Genomic DNA, 15,871 nt, shown 5'->3' with positions numbered 1-15,871 from the left:
TAGTTTTGGTATTTAATACCATGGTCAATATATCTATTGCTTATATGTATGATAGGTTAGCAGAATTTAACAGAAAGATTTATAGCATAAGGTTCATCATCAGAAAATGATGAGTCAAGTAACTTGAATAACAAGAATATACTTAAGAGCTTTAATCTCTATCTGTTCTTCTAAAATCTTCTGAGCATCACTTTCAAGGATTAAGAAAACACCTAGGGTTGCTCCAAAAGTAATGCCTCCTACTTTATGATGTTGGCCCACTGCATCAGAGGCAGATAGTGGTGGTAGGGGCTGAACTTTCTCGCCAGTATTGTATTGCATTTTGTTGCTGTGCCACAGGTGGCAGCAGAGGGGCAGTCTGACAGAACAGTGTCTCACATGGAAGTGCATATGGAGCAAAAGTATGTCATTGAATTCCTCTATGTGGAAAAAAATGACACCCATTGACATTCATCAATCCTTGCAGAATGTTTATGGAGACCAGTGAGTGGATGTGAGCACAGTGAGGCAGTAGGTGATGTTTCAGCAGAGGCAACAGCAATGTGAAAGATAAGCCATGTTCTGGATGGTCATGCACAGCTATCACACCTCTAAATGAAGAGCATCTTGACCAACTCAGCTGCATGAATCAGCTAATGGTGGTGACTATTCTGAAAAATAGTGCTTATTAGCTGAGAACTTGCTCTATCAAATTGTGTTACTGTGCTCTCTCTATCTGTTGTAGATTCCATGGAAACAAATAGGAGGCATTACTTTTGGAGCAACCTATGTGAAATGAAAAGGAAATATTAGACATATAGCCTTGAAGAAGAGTTTTATACATATTAATAAGCACTTTATTTTCAATCCCTAGAAATGTCAAGAAATTGCGTCCACTATCTGTTAAGACTCTGTAAAGCATTACTTTAATCATTGTTGATTAATAATGTTAAGAAAACCTCAAGACAAAACATTCTATTGTGTCAAGAATATTGTAATAATAAAGTTACGTTTACAGTTCACACACAGACCTTTGCTTCAATAATTTAGACTTCTGAGATAAAAAGTAGTTTTCTGTTTTGCTTTTAATGTATTTAAAGTTTTAGACAACCACTTATTAAAAAAAAGGTTTTAATTATTGAGTTTTCTTTTTCCTGTCTCCTTGCCTTTTCCTGCCTACACTTACACTGTTATTTTTTCACTGAATTTTATTTGCAAAACTTTCTGTTAAAGTGGTATTCTGCTCCCCTTGGAAATACCAGATATCCATGATGATCTTCTGTGAGCATCTGTTATGACATTCAAATGAATTTTTTATTAGGATAAGAAGTTTTTTTTTAAATGTTCAACTCTTCCCATACACCTTTGCTAGACTGTATTGATTTAGTAACATAGAAACAGCTTGTCCTGTACCAAGAATTAATACATTTTCCTGTTATTTTTATGCTCTGTAACATAATTATTTCTCAAATAACACGTAAGTGCAGGTTTTCTGGAGATGTTAAATCATTCATACAAATTTTCTTTACGCATTTGCAAATGAATGACTTTTACTCTTGTTAGCCATGATATGAAGAGGATGAGGTGATTTTTTTTCCTATCTTCTAACAGAAAGGAAGAAATTTCTTCTTTATGCAAGACGTTCAGAAATAAGAGGAGTGGACATAGACAACCCCTACTTCAACTTCATTACAGCCTTCACTGTTCCTGACATTGATGATGTGACAGTCATAGATTTTGATGCTGTTGAGGAGCGGTTATATTGGACTGATGTGAAAACACAAACCATCAAGCGTGCCTTCATTAATGGCACTGGTTTAGAAACTATTATTTCAAGAGGTAAGTAACATAATATGGAATTAAAAGTAATAATGGATAAACATTTGTGTGTTCTAAATTTGACGCATATGTGTTCAAGTTCTTGTTAGGTGTACTTTGCACAGACCTTGGATAATGCATGGAAGCAATAGGGAAAATAATTGTTTTAGAATTCTAGTTTATTTTTTGAATGTATAATTTTATTAAAATTTTTATTGGGATATAAGAGATTTGTTTTTTAAATGAGATTAGAATTACGTCATTGCTTTACTATGTAAAGTATATAGTGAGAATTTTTGAAAAAACTGTCAGGAAACATAAGGAATCTTAATGAAACTGACTTGTGTTTCTGTTAACATTATTATATTATTTTTAACTATTATCTAGCATTCTTTCAGAATTTCATCTCTTTTAATTGATGTTATATTCTGCTGCAGAGTAATTTTAATCATTTTTATGAAAGGTGTAATTTATTGAAGATAAAACTTTAAAAATTACCACATTCTGACATTATAAAAACTACTTACTATGCATAAATGATCTAATTTGCTAACAGTCATTTTTATACTTCTCATAAGATCTTAAGCTTTATATGAGTCTACCTGTGGGTTTCCTGTTGCATGAAGGCTCATACGACTGTCACAAAGATACTAAAGTCATAGTTTAATCTTTTTAAGAATATGAGATCCTTGTTTTTTCAGTTCTTCCAACCAAAAAATAAGAATGTCAGAGATGAGTTTCAAATGGGTCAAAGGCATGATGCTCCTAATGTACAGTGACCACTTAATATTAAATATATAGTTTGTAGCAACATCCATGTTAGTTTGTCAGCGGCAATAATTCTGTCAGTCACTGTAACCAAATAAAGTTGATGAAGAAGTAGTCTACAAACTATTAAACATAATGAAATCACCCTTGAGGCTTTCTTCCTCTAGATGCTGGACAATATGAAGGAATGTGCCAAGGCAGATCAGCGTTTTGCTATCTAGGTGTTAAATAGTGATCTTATACCCAGCTTCTAAGGCAGATATTATCATTTTGAATCAATATCTTGTTAAGGATGGCTATTATATGCAAAGAGAATTGTGAGGCTATCTCATTAACCATATCTTACTCTAGTCTACTAGTAGTACTACCTACTGTCACAGGTTGGCTCCTTTCAGTAATCATGCTTTTTTCTGAATGCTACAGAGCCTATTCTTGTTAATCATTGATCTCCCATGAAAGCTGTTGCATATTTAATAGAAATCATTTGTGATAGATTCTGGATAGAGCTGTCTGTGTTGGGCAATGCAGACCTTAAAATAGATTATTTCAGAAATTTTTTCATCATTTTTCCTGGTTTTGAAGTTCATATTCAGTATCATATCTTCAATAACAAGAGTAATTTCTTCCAGTGGCTCTCAATTTACTACACTTTATGCCTTAATCCGTGAATACAAGTAGATTTCTTGCAGCTTTGGTGAAGCTTCAGGTGTATTTCAAGCCTAAGCTGTTGCTTCACCTCCTTCTCATTCAAATCCTATGGAGAAAGTAAGTTAACATCATCAAAGCATTAGATATCAGCTTCAGAAATTTTTTTTAAAAAAAAAAAAGCAACTTCATTACTGTAGCTACCTATGAACTTATGTGCTATGGAACTATAAACATATTCTGTTTTGAGCCTGCCTGGCAATAAAGAAAGGAGTAGGCTTTTAAACTTCATAAATGCTTTGTTTTAGAAAGTCTCTTAATGTTCTATGCATTAAGTATGACTTAAAGTAGTATTAAGTTTCTTGTTAGAATGTTTATATTTCTGAAGTGTGATCATTAAACTTTCTAGTTGAAGCTAACATGTTCTACGTTGTCATCTTTTTAAAAATAGTAGTGAGTAATAAATGCTTAAATAGAAAAACGCACTACAAAAATACAGCATCTGTCTGACAGTGATTTTTAGACAATAGGATTTATCGTTATTTTTTTAGGAGAATTTAAGAGGAATTTCTTGAATCTAGTACTATTTCCATGTTATTTCAGTTGTATCGAGCTGAAGAGGAAAAAATGTTTAGTCATTGTTGACAATCATTTTAAAAATGCATCTTTTTAGAATATTCCACAAATCTGGTTTAAAACAAAGTAGGAGAAATAGTTTCTTTTTCTCAAAGACTGAGAGTAGTCTAGAAAATATCAATAGTATTGCTGTCAATTTTTGCAGATATTCAGAGTATCAGAGGTCTTGCAGTGGATTGGATATCACGTAATTTATACTGGATTAGCTCAGAATTTGATGAAACGCAAATTAATGTGGCACATTTAGATGGTTCCTTAAAAACTTCAATCATCCATGGAATTGATAAACCCCAGTGTCTTGCAGTTCACCCAGTAAAAGGGTAAGATATCTTTGATTTTATAAAACAATCTACCATGAAACTTCATCTGTAGATTTCTTCTTCATTCAGATTTTGCATTTACCCATTCTGTTTCCTTGCAAACTGGAACTAGATTTTGCTGGTAATTTCTCAACTGAATATTGTTTCTCCATCAAAGCCTGGTTTTAATTAAATCCAATACTCATTATGTGTATATTTTGCATTATTCTAAGTTTATGAACATGTTTTCTCTGCTGGTGCATTAAACTTGCTGTGTACAAAAAAACATTTTTAATATGTTTATTTTCTCCAGTAAGCTCTATTGGACTGATGGAAACACAATTAACATGGCTAATATGGATGGCAGCAACAGCAAAATTCTCTTTCAGAATCAAAAAGATCCTGTTGGTAAATATTATTTGTTTCTTTCTCATTCAACAGTACTTTAATATAAACATTATCTTGGAATGCTTTGTCATAGTATGTCACAGTGATAAGAACACACACAAAGGCATGGAAAAGACTGTTTCACCATTTGAAGTATTTTGACCAATTCTGGTTGAATGGAAATCTACTGTAATGGGTTTTGTTTTCATGCAGTTACCTTTCTTTTTCATTTTTTTTAATGGAGTTAAAGGAGTTATGTCAATTGTCTGTGCTGTATTATTGGCTTATCAATAAAGTGTGTTAAATTTTAAAGAATTTGACTTTTCATAACTGAATACATTAGCAGAAACAAAATATTTGTGAAATAAATTTGACATTAGAGCTAATTTGAATAGAAGATGTCTGACAACTGCTGTATGTTTAATTTGTTACATCTGTGCAGCTATAAAGACAGTTGTCTATTTATTTGGAGGAAAAAAGTGATAAAGCCACTGATTTTGAGGTGAAGCATATCCTCATATATTAATATTTGGACAGTACTAAGAAGTAAGGCTGTATGCAGTCTATTGCACTGAACATCTTGTGATCATAGGTCACAAGGTCCTAAATTGCAGTCCTTATGGTTTCTGTCATTGAATTTGTTCTGAGTAGCAGTAAAGCCACTGAACCAAATACATGGTAGAGTGGTACGTACTTTTTAGTTTTTCTTCTGTAAGTATATCAGTACGGTCAAAGGTTTCATGTGCAATTCCATGTAGGTTTTGTGACGTTTTTCTTCATGGGCATATAGCCTCAGTGGTATAAAATGAACTATTCATGCAGTTAAACATTCCTGTAAGCCTTGCAAGACTGAGAATTATGACAAGTTTTTTACTTCACCACAGAACTGCAAGTCAGACAATATTTTCTCTGTAGTATTGGATTAATTTAACACCTTTGAGATCTCAGTTACTTTGAAGTAGGTTATTCCAGATTGAAGGTTCCTTTTACATAATAAAGAGACCATGGAGATTTGTTTATCCCTTATAGCTGATCTGAAACCGTGCAAGTCATAAAGTAGGTAGTATATACATAAAGTCTGTATATATATGCACATAAAGGTAAAATGAAGTTAGCAAGTAAAGTATCATTGAAATATTTAATTATTAGTAGACATCCTGGCTTATTTTTATTGTAAGTAAAAATAAATCTCATGCAGTGCTAATTTTGAGTATTTGGGGATCTAGGTGAGAGATCTAATAGGTGAATTCATTAATATAAAATGATAAGTATAAGGCTTTGAGAGTTGGATACTCTGAAAATTTGTTTTGTTTAATTTTCCTGAATAAAAAAAATTCAGTCTGTAGAGTTAAATATGTTTTCCAATCTCTGACTTGGGAATATGCAGGTGTTCTCTCAATTTCAGTTGTGTTGAAAGAAGGCGACAGTTTTATTAACATCATGATTGCACAGTTTGGAGTTTTTGGAAACTGATAATTTTTCAAAGTTGCATTTTTGTTTTAACTGGTATGTACTACGTAGATCTTGATAATCCATTCTGCAGTTCTGAAACTGACATATATATCAGTTGAAAAAAATACTAGTCACCGGAGTTTCATTAAATTACTTGCTGTGGGATTCAGATTTAGTGCTATATTTGGCTTTAATACTTTGTGAGGCAAATTGCTGCCATCGTGGATATCTTCAGCTAAGCAAGCAGTTTGTCATAAAGCTCTAAAAATAAAAGTCAGGCATCTATTATATTATTTTTTAAGAAATCAAATATTATTATGTTACGGAATGTTGTATTTCTAGTAATTTTTTGAATGTCTTTGATAAAACTAAGTAAATAACCATACGGGGCCACAATTGCCACTGTATTCAAGGGGCTCCATAATTATTCGCTATAGAGCTCTTGCTTTTTTAAACAGATTTCTATTCCTTATTCTAAATAGCCTTAAAGTTTTAATTTGAATCATGATTTTAGTACATTCCTATTTGCTACTGTAGTGGTTCTTGTTTCAGTTTTTCATCTGACTCCTTATTCGAATGTCCCTTAGTAATTTCTTCTTCACTATACATAGTGGAGTCTGCAAAGAAACTATGCAGATGCAAACCAAAAATCTTACTGAGACTGGCCCTTGAAATTTTATTTTAGATTAAAATAAAAAGAAATTATTTCTTAAATATGCCTGGACATTTAGCAGAGATTTCCAAATTTTAAGCACATTACTATTTATACATGAACTGTAAACAGATTTAAACAGATAAATAACCTTTCTTAAGCCAGTAAGAAAAGAATTAAATGACACTCTTATCTCTCTGGACAATTTTTTAAAATCTTTTTTTCATTGATTGATATACGTAGATATAAAGGTAATATCTGTATCTTAGGTCACCCATAAAATGTATCTTTTATAATATTAAACTACTTTGATATTGCGTATTTGTGAGGAAGATACCATCTGCACCATTATTGTTCTGACTTCATTTTAGCTATATAGTTTAATTGTAGGAAACTCTCAGCTCACTAACATCAGATCTTCAGTCTATTCACTTGCTGCTTAATGTCATGTTCGAAGGAGGAATTGGACAATGCTTTGGGTTATTAATTGTTCCAGATTAGCTTAATGCAGGAAGGGTACATGTTAGAGAAGGTCACTACAATGGCTGTTCTCTCAGAAAAATAGCTCTGTCATTTTTCTTTTATACCCTTGATTAGTTATCAGATGTATAAGCTCACCTTGATGAACAGTAACAGTTCTTATCTAGACAATGATTCTGGGCTGTATGAAGCACTCTGAGTTTGTGATGCTAGGTCTTTAAGGAGAATGAGCCTGTTTTCCTTACACCTCAATCTTCTGAAGAGCAAAACATGCAGAGACATATGTCTTGGTGGTCAAATAATGATGAGTCCTTCTAAATCAGTATTCTGTTGGACACACAGTATTATCATCAGGTAGCTGCTAACACAGCCACTAAATATTTGTTTTCCAGAGTGTACATGGTAAGGTTCACTTTGACAGCCTTGAGGATGGATGTAAGCCACCCATTCACACGAGAATGCATCATGAAGATTGCAGTACCTAAAACAAGCAAATCACCTGTTTTCATTAGTAAAACCAGGAAGATTCATGAAAAATAAACATGTTTTTGTTTTAGATTAGAAATAATAGATATAACACTACAGAAAAAAATATTCTGGAAAAGTAAACTTACATAGAAGGAGATTTTTATTTCTATCAGTTGATGCTGTGTGATTGGCTTACCCATGCATAGAAATATTATTTTAATAAGTAAAATAATAGAAAACCTGGCAACATAAGATTGTAATTGTTGTATACGTAACATTTATAGCAATGTCATTAGTAGATCTCTGTGCCTGAAATCAGTGAGCAGTCAGGATTTACAGGGAATAGCAACTGCTATATGGTAGTATGGAGACCTCTGTACCTGTGTAGCACCTTTGTAACTCAACAGCAGGGTTCATCCACATTCTCTGGATGGTTTCCTGTGCTAGGCTGAAGTACTCTGTTCTGCTTGTCTCTACAGTATGTTGCACTACCCTTTAACTTGAATCAATGCTTATTGTGCAAGCTGGAAAGCACTTCAATGCAGAGATGTTGCTAGATCCGTCTGCCAAAGCAACTTCATCCTTATCCTCCCTTTAGCTTGAGTCGCTTATCCTCTAACTGACACGCTTGCAAAGAGGAAGAAATCTCAGTAACTTTAAAGAAAATGGAAAACTGCTTTTGAAACGCTTACTAAGTGGGAGCCTTTTGGCCTACGATGTCAAATGTGCGTAAAGGAGTAGTGGCATGATGCCAGTTCTAAGTACTGCTGCACATGGCACTGCTTCCTCCTGTCACAATTTTGAAAGTAGGTCTTGCTTTCTGCAGAGAAGCAGGATACAGGATAAAAGTACTCTTGTGCTGTGCAATTCCTGGATGCTGACTTTTGTAGTGAAATACAATGTTTTTTTGGCAGTTTTATGTTGAATGCTTAACATGAGTTCTGGGAAAAGTCTAGTACAAAAACAAATTATTGTGCTATGTATTGTCACAATGCTAAGCATATTTCTCAGTGGAAAATTTGTTGCTGCGATTTCTTCAACATTTTTAAAGGATTAGAGAATCTGAAACATATTATATTTTAATTCTTTATTTCTTTTAGAAAATTATATGCTTGCTTTACTTAGTAGGTTTTTTTTGCAATTATTTCTAAGTTTTCTTGCATCTAACTCCAAAGAGCTGATCATGAGGTCAGTTTACTATGAAACCAAATTAAAATGTTTGCTGCAAATTTATTTGTTATTGGCATTAAGTTGTGGTATTTTTATTTTTCAGCGTTTTAAGAAGAGAACTATGTATGTAGGGAAAGAATACTTACACACACACACACACACGCGCACACACACACACACACACAAATAGATTGTTTTTCAAGTCTGAGTGTTCATAAGTTTAAAATAAATTGTTGGATTCTTGTTGACATTTCCTAGTAGTTAATGACCTCTCTAAGGACGTGGGCTCTTTCAAGTATCTCATTGGCAGATGGTCCTTTCATCAGTCACTGATTCATTTCTGCAGATGTTTGGAGAAATAAAAGGCAGAAATATTTCAAGAAAAATGTTTTCACTACAAATGGCCAAAGTTATTTGGTTTTCTTGATTTCTTAAGTTTGAGAGGATAACAATTATGTGTATACATGCATACCTTTTCTTGAATACACACTTTTATGAAAAAAAAGCTTATTACTAAGTGTGTGTTAGGTATTAAAGCCAAAATTAAAGTTGTATACATTAATTACAGGTTTATCGATAGATTATGTGGAGAACAAACTTTACTGGATCAGTTCAGGAAATGGAACCATTAATAGATGCAATCTGGATGGTGGCAATCTTGAAATAATAGACTCAATGAAAGAAGATTTACCGAAAGCCACAGCTTTAACCATAATGGGTAAGTCCAGTGGTAATAGCAATGATTTTCAAACAGTTGGATGCTAATTAATTATGAACCAACAAAAACTTGAAAAAAACATTACTACTTTATTGTAGATGATTCTCACAGTATGTGTGAAACTTTTTTCTGAGAAAAGTTTACATAAATGAAAGAGTGTGATTCTCAGATGTCTGCTGTGTAATATTCTGTGCTAAGCTGATTGAAAAATAAGCTTTTTATTTTTCAACATTGCACCTTAGGAATGTTGGGATTTAAATGCTTTTAAACAAAAATAAAAAGGAGGAAGTTAATATAAGGACAGTTTTCTAAAAATGGGTCTTTAAATTTCAGATTGAATATATGATTGAATTTACTCTATTTCTCATATCCATCTACAGCTCTTGGCCCTCACTGGAACTAGGATACAGAGTGTTAAGAAATTACAGTTTTACTGAGAAGTAGCGATCTATATTCGTCTGAAGATTACTAGAAATATAAATGCAATCTTTTTGCTTTCCCTCTAAATGCTTTGCGTACCTTTGTACCATTTAATTCAAAATGATTTTAATTGCTCTGGGATGGTTCTGAGAAATTCTATTGATATCTAGATTTTTGTTGGCATAGTTGACTAATCAGCTACTAGTCTCCTTTAAAAAGTATTTCTCTTAGTTGATTAACTATGCGCATGTGTGCTTTTCAAGATTACTCTAAATGATCTCCTAAGTCTGTACAAACACTACGTACATTAAGTCATATTTTAAAGCAGTAACTGCTTAAAGAACTTTATTATGAAAATATTTAGCAAGTATTGAATAATAAATGTTGTCAAAATTAGTTGGAGAGGTGAAGTTTATATATATACGTTCATAAACAAAAGATGTTTTGTGTCAGAAGGAGTTATGAATGTTAATACGGAAAAAATGTCCTTCATTGATTAGATTGCAATTCAGAACTAAATGAATAGATGATCTTTACTTCAGGGAGCTATTGGAGGTCTTTAATCTGAGATGTTGTAAAAAATATTTGTTCTTACTGTCACTGAAGTATGTATGGTATCAAGTCTTTATCCGTGATTCACAGAAGCTGCAAGAGTGATGGTCCATCTGGGATATAGAATAAAGAGTTTATAGCTATCATTTGAAGAAATATTTTGTGCTTGTTTATGTGAAAGTAGCTGAGTTTTTGCCAGTATGGAGAGGCAAGTACTTCTTCAGCTTAGTTTTTAAGCATATGTATATAGATAGATAAAAGCATATCCCAGTTATATATGCAGACTGGGAGAATTAATTGTTGAGAGTAGCCCTGCTAAGTAGGACTTGACATAAGCCAGCAGTGTGTGCATGCAGCCCAGAAGGCCAATGGTATCCTGGGCTGCAACATAAGAGGGGTGGCCAGCAGAAGATGGCCTCAGGGGTGGGGATTTTCCCTCTGTACTCTGCTGTTGTGAGGCCCTATCTGGAGTGTTGTGTCCAGGTCTGGGCCCCCAACATAGGAAAGAAATTGAGCTTTTGGAACGAGTCCAGAGGAGGACCACTAATTGATCAGAATACTGGAGAATCTGTCCTACAAAGATGGGCTGAAGGAACTGGGCTAGTTCATTTCGGAGAAGAGAAGGCTTTAGGGAGACCTCTTTATGGCCGTCCAGTTTTTCAAAGGGAGTTATAAACTGGAAAATCAATCACAGTTAGGTAGTGATATGTTGAGGAGGAATGGTTCTGAACTAAAGGAGAGGAGATTTAGATTATACGTTGGGGGATGTTTTTCACTGAGAGGGTGGTGAGGCATTGGAACAGGTTGCCCAGAGAGGTTATGGATAACCCTGTCCTTGGAGATGCTCAAGAGGCCAGGTTGGATGGGGTCCTGGGTAACCTGATCTAGTACTTGATCTAGCAGTTGGTAACCCTGCCTGCAACAGGGTAATTGGAACCTGATGATACTTGAGTTCCTTTTCCTACCAGACCTAGACCATTTTAGGATTCCTTATCTTTGAGTGATGACAAGTCTTCCTACTTGAAACTGGTACACAGGAGATCTGTTTGAGTTTTTCTGTTTGCTCTGCTTTTTTTTTTTTTGTCTTCTATTTAGGAACCACAGTTGTGATAAACTGCAATAAGACACTGAAATATTATAGTATATGCTGCAGCTTACAGTATTGTATGCACTGATTGAAAAACATGAAAATTCCTTATTCATTTCTCCTGTATGGTTTCATGTTGTGGAACATACTGTAGCAACACATTATGCCATTTTTTTTCTTGAAGTTCTGATAGCTTTACATCAGCTACTTGTACACAAGAATTGGTAGATATAAAACAAATCAAATAGTTTTTGGCATTGGGTGTTTCTCTAAGTAAAACTAGTATTTTAGACAGCTTAATTTTATTTATTTAATATGTTATGTATATGATCATGTCATACTGTTGGTTTGTTTCCACTGGGGCAGAAAGAAGATATGGAGTTCGATATTTTCATTATCTAGAGTAGTCTTGCCTTGGTCATAATAAATAATAAATAAATGATCAGTTGTTTTTGATCATTAGAGCCTTTTCTGGGCTAAACCGCTAAAACCAAGAAAGAAAGGAGGGGTGAGGTTATTTTGCTTGTGAAGTGACTGTAATCTGATCTGAAATAGCCATAGTCCTTACAGAAGACACAGAAAATTAATGTCTTTTGACAATTTCCAAAACATTTTATGTCCTACAGTTTACATTCCTGAGGTTTTTTTTCTAGCTAACCATTGTAAACTGTTTGGAAGGTAATTGCTGTTATTTCAGTTATTTACTGTTGTTTACTTCTGTCTATACTTCAAGTAATTTTCTTACTATTACATCCTTACATCTTACCTTATTGCAGTGGTAGCATGCAGAAGGAGCATGAGACACATTCCTTCCTTGGCATGAAAAAATGATAACAAAAGTGTTGATGTCAAGGTAGCTCTCAGGTTTATCTTCGAAGGAAATGGAAACAAGTTATGTAATTCACATCTTTCTGTACTTTATTTCTTCTATTTATTGTTTTTCTGCTCAAGTGTCAGTCATCCTTATTTTTCCGTAGACTAAGCTCCAGAATTCCTAGTCCTTTGGTTCCTGCCTTTGCCACATATTTTGATGCAAGATATTATGTACAATGAAAGTTATTCCTTTAGAAAGTAAGCATTTTAATATGCCAAAAATTACTATTTTTTCCATGACCTTAAGCATATAAAGTTTAATTTATCCTATTACCTTTCTGTATTACTAAGGTGCTGCTGTAAGCCCATGATGAAATTCCATTTGCTAGTCTACTTTTTCTCCAAAAGTGCATTCAGTGCATGTGAATGCAACAGCAGCTATTTTTTTAATTAAATCACTATTCAGAAATGTGCATTAATGCTTTTGTTTAGTAGCTCTCACTGTTTACTGTCTGACAGTTGGTCAATGGTAATTTTCTTCTGCTGCTATATTAAGGATTCAGTTTGTTTTGTTTAAAACCTGTGACGTTTCTTCTGATCTTTAACAGCTTCTCTGATTCACAGCCCTCTGCTTCCTGCATAATTTTAACACCTACTACTGGCACCATTTACAAGTTGATAACAAATATTTCTACTGTTTTGGAAACTTGTGATGTTCCTTGTGAGAGAATCTCTGATTTTACTGTGTGATACAGTGGTATACTTTTCAAGATTAAGAAAATGAGAGAATATTTTCTGTGCTTGTGTTAAGGTTCACCTGAGTTTAAAGTATGATATTCCATATCTGATATTTGCACTTTTCCTGGTAGCTGCATAGTCATCTATCAGAGATACTTCAGTGCACTTCGTATCAGCTCCTCACAGAAATATAGTTGACATAAAATTACAAAAATCAAATAACTTCATTAGAAAATAGGAATATGATGTAGATTGTATAATGAAGATGTAATTTGTTGTGCATTGGTGATTTTTTACAGTAAATACTCATGATAGGAACTTCAAAGGAAATGTTCTATGGTGGTAGGTGTTAGTGTTTCTCTTGTTTCTCTACTCAATAATATAAAATATAGTAACTTCACATACTGAATGATTCTGTATATAAATGCTATTTTTATTGAAATTAATGTAAAAAAAAAAATCAGTGGTGGTACAACAAAATCAGATATAGAATAGCTTCTCAGTGGGAGTGTAGATATTAGAACTATAGCTTTTGAACAGAAATTGTTTATAATGCAGCCTTCAAGGTGTATTATCAATCAAAATAGGTAGTGACAGTATTTTATTTTTGACAGAACACGTTAGTTCATATTAACAAAATATATTCATGCTACCTTTGTTATGTGGTTAGCTGATATATTAGTTGATTTTTTTCATTTTCCTAACTTTAGAAGATAGCACCATAAAGCATTTCTAGTAACTCAAGTGGTGGGAACTGCAACTTCTATGAAAGTGATTGTTAAATGGAAGGGGCCGCTTCAATCAGGAAACTTCAGATACATACACCTTAATTTTCCAAGTCATCAGTCTTCTAATTGCCATAACACCATTCATTACATTAGCATTAATATATGAAATATATCTAGGCAATTTGCCCAGTTCTAAGTACAGTATATAGTTGTCTTCCATAAATACTCAAGCTATCATTAATGAAAACTAATGGCCCATCAAAATTTGCATTCAGAGTACAGCTTGAAATCTCCAAAGGACTGTCCACAATGCTACTGTAGCAATTTTTGGCATTTTAAATTGCTGTTTCCCAATATGTTGCTGCACTTAATGCTAATTACCCAAGAAAATGGATAAATACAACACTTTTTAATATTTATTATAGCACAATTTCAGCAAGAAGATTGTAACTAATGATCATGCAACTTTCTGTTTAGTGTAATCAAACCAGTTTGATATTTAAAGATTTCAGGTCGTTATTTCTTTACAATTTTCTTCTTATATTCTGACTTCCTAGGTAGGTAGTATCAGAACTACATTTTATTTGACTGATTTAATTTTCCTAACAAAATAACTTAGTGTTTTTTTTATTACAGCAAATATAGGAGTTCATCCATGGTTGAGGATTGTCAGAATTATAATTTTGAATTTAGAACATAAAAATCTGTGACTTTTTTTCTGAAGTGTTAAACTACAGAGTGTTAGTCAGTCACTGCTCACCTCAGTGACCAAGAAATAACCTGCAATTAGGTGGAAGGAGGCCACCTTACTGCTTAGGTTTTGTCCAGGAAGTAAAGACTCAATGTTGTAGCATCCAAGTGAAAATGAGAGACTGACATCATAAAATATTTTATGGACTGTGGAACTTACATGTAAACCTTGAATTTTGAGGCCATCACATCAAAGATCTTTGCATACTTTAGAGACTTTGAGAACTAATGTTTTCAGGGATTGAAATCAGAAGATTGGCTATGGTTTCTGTGCCACTGTTGGGCCATTAAAACTTTGGAGTTTGATATAAGAGCTGCCAAAAATTATATTCTGATATGTTGGAATATAAAGCTGCTTTTCAGTTTTGCTATTAATTAATACCTATTGATTATAACTTGCTTTTTGAAAACTTAAGAACATTAAAAGAAATGAAGTTCACTCAGCAAATAAAAATTCTTCCCCAGTGTAAAATCAGTGGAACTTTCACACATAACTAGGCACTTTAATTTAGTAGAAGCACTGTCAAATCAGCAGCATTTGCAGCAGAAGAGGAACCAGAAAAGACTGAGTTCCTGTCTCCTGTATCTTAAAAACATTAACTTTGACTTCTTTCTTCAACATTGTCCCTGTGAGGCCCCCAGTGCAATACTCCACATCTTTTATTCTAAAACCTCAGCTCAGTTTTTCTCCTCCTCTTCTGCACAATAAATCTCTCTACTGCAAGGACCTTTCCCACCATTCCCAAATCCAAAATTTGCTATCAGAGTACCCTGTTTCCCTCTCACATCTTTTAAATATCTCCAATTGTTTTTCCTCCACTCCATTTTCCATCTTCTCTGTGTCAAGACCAAGTACATGCTGTTGCCTCTCTGGAGCTACACATAAAGCGATAAGCCGGCCAGTAAGTGTGCTGCTTGGCCATTTGGCTGCAGAAAAGAAGAGGGCTTCAAGCATTCAGTCATTCAGCTATTCCGCAATATTTCTGGGGTTCAAACAGACAAGATTTTGTACAGAATGTCTTGTGAGCTTGTTGAGGAAAGAGGACGTGTTCTTAGTTGTCCTTCAAAAGTAAATCTGTATTTTGGTAAAGATTATGTTAGTTCCATGCATTAGTATATTTTCCACCCCTCTACTCCCCTGAAATATTTTAGTTATTAGCAACTAGCAGAAATACATACTGTCTTTACTGTGAAAAATGGAAATTAGGATGTTGATGTTCCTGTTGTATCTGGTAGAAATAGCTAGCAGAGCTTTACATTGTTTTTGTTTGTCCAGAGCTAGAAACATCCAGAAGTTCTTCACTAAAATAA

General features: G+C 33.7%; 1 protein-coding gene across 7 annotated transcripts in view; it reads left to right on the top strand.

The window, feature by feature from the left end:
• Nucleotides 1–15,871, top strand: part of LRP1B (LDL receptor related protein 1B) — a 581,170-nt gene that overhangs the window by 427,112 nt on the left and 138,187 nt on the right. For all 7 annotated transcript variants that reach the window (XR_005861415.2, XM_040703826.2, XM_422146.8 and 4 more), the window contains exons 29-32: nucleotides 1,591–1,818; nucleotides 3,992–4,166; nucleotides 4,459–4,553; nucleotides 9,323–9,472. Coding sequence is in view for 6 of the 7 variants with exons in the window: in XM_040703826.2 (XP_040559760.1) it covers nucleotides 1,591–1,818; nucleotides 3,992–4,166; nucleotides 4,459–4,553; nucleotides 9,323–9,472 (648 nt within the window). In the remaining variant the exon portion in view is untranslated. The remainder of the gene's footprint in view (nucleotides 1–1,590; nucleotides 1,819–3,991; nucleotides 4,167–4,458; nucleotides 4,554–9,322; nucleotides 9,473–15,871) is intronic.

The sequence above is a fragment of the Gallus gallus genome, chromosome 7 (genome assembly GCF_016699485.2).
Source record: "Gallus gallus isolate bGalGal1 chromosome 7, bGalGal1.mat.broiler.GRCg7b, whole genome shotgun sequence".
NCBI lineage: Eukaryota > Metazoa > Chordata > Aves > Galliformes > Phasianidae > Gallus > Gallus gallus.
The sequence above is the reverse complement of the archived record's forward strand: the minus strand, read 5'-3'. Positions and strand labels throughout refer to the sequence as shown.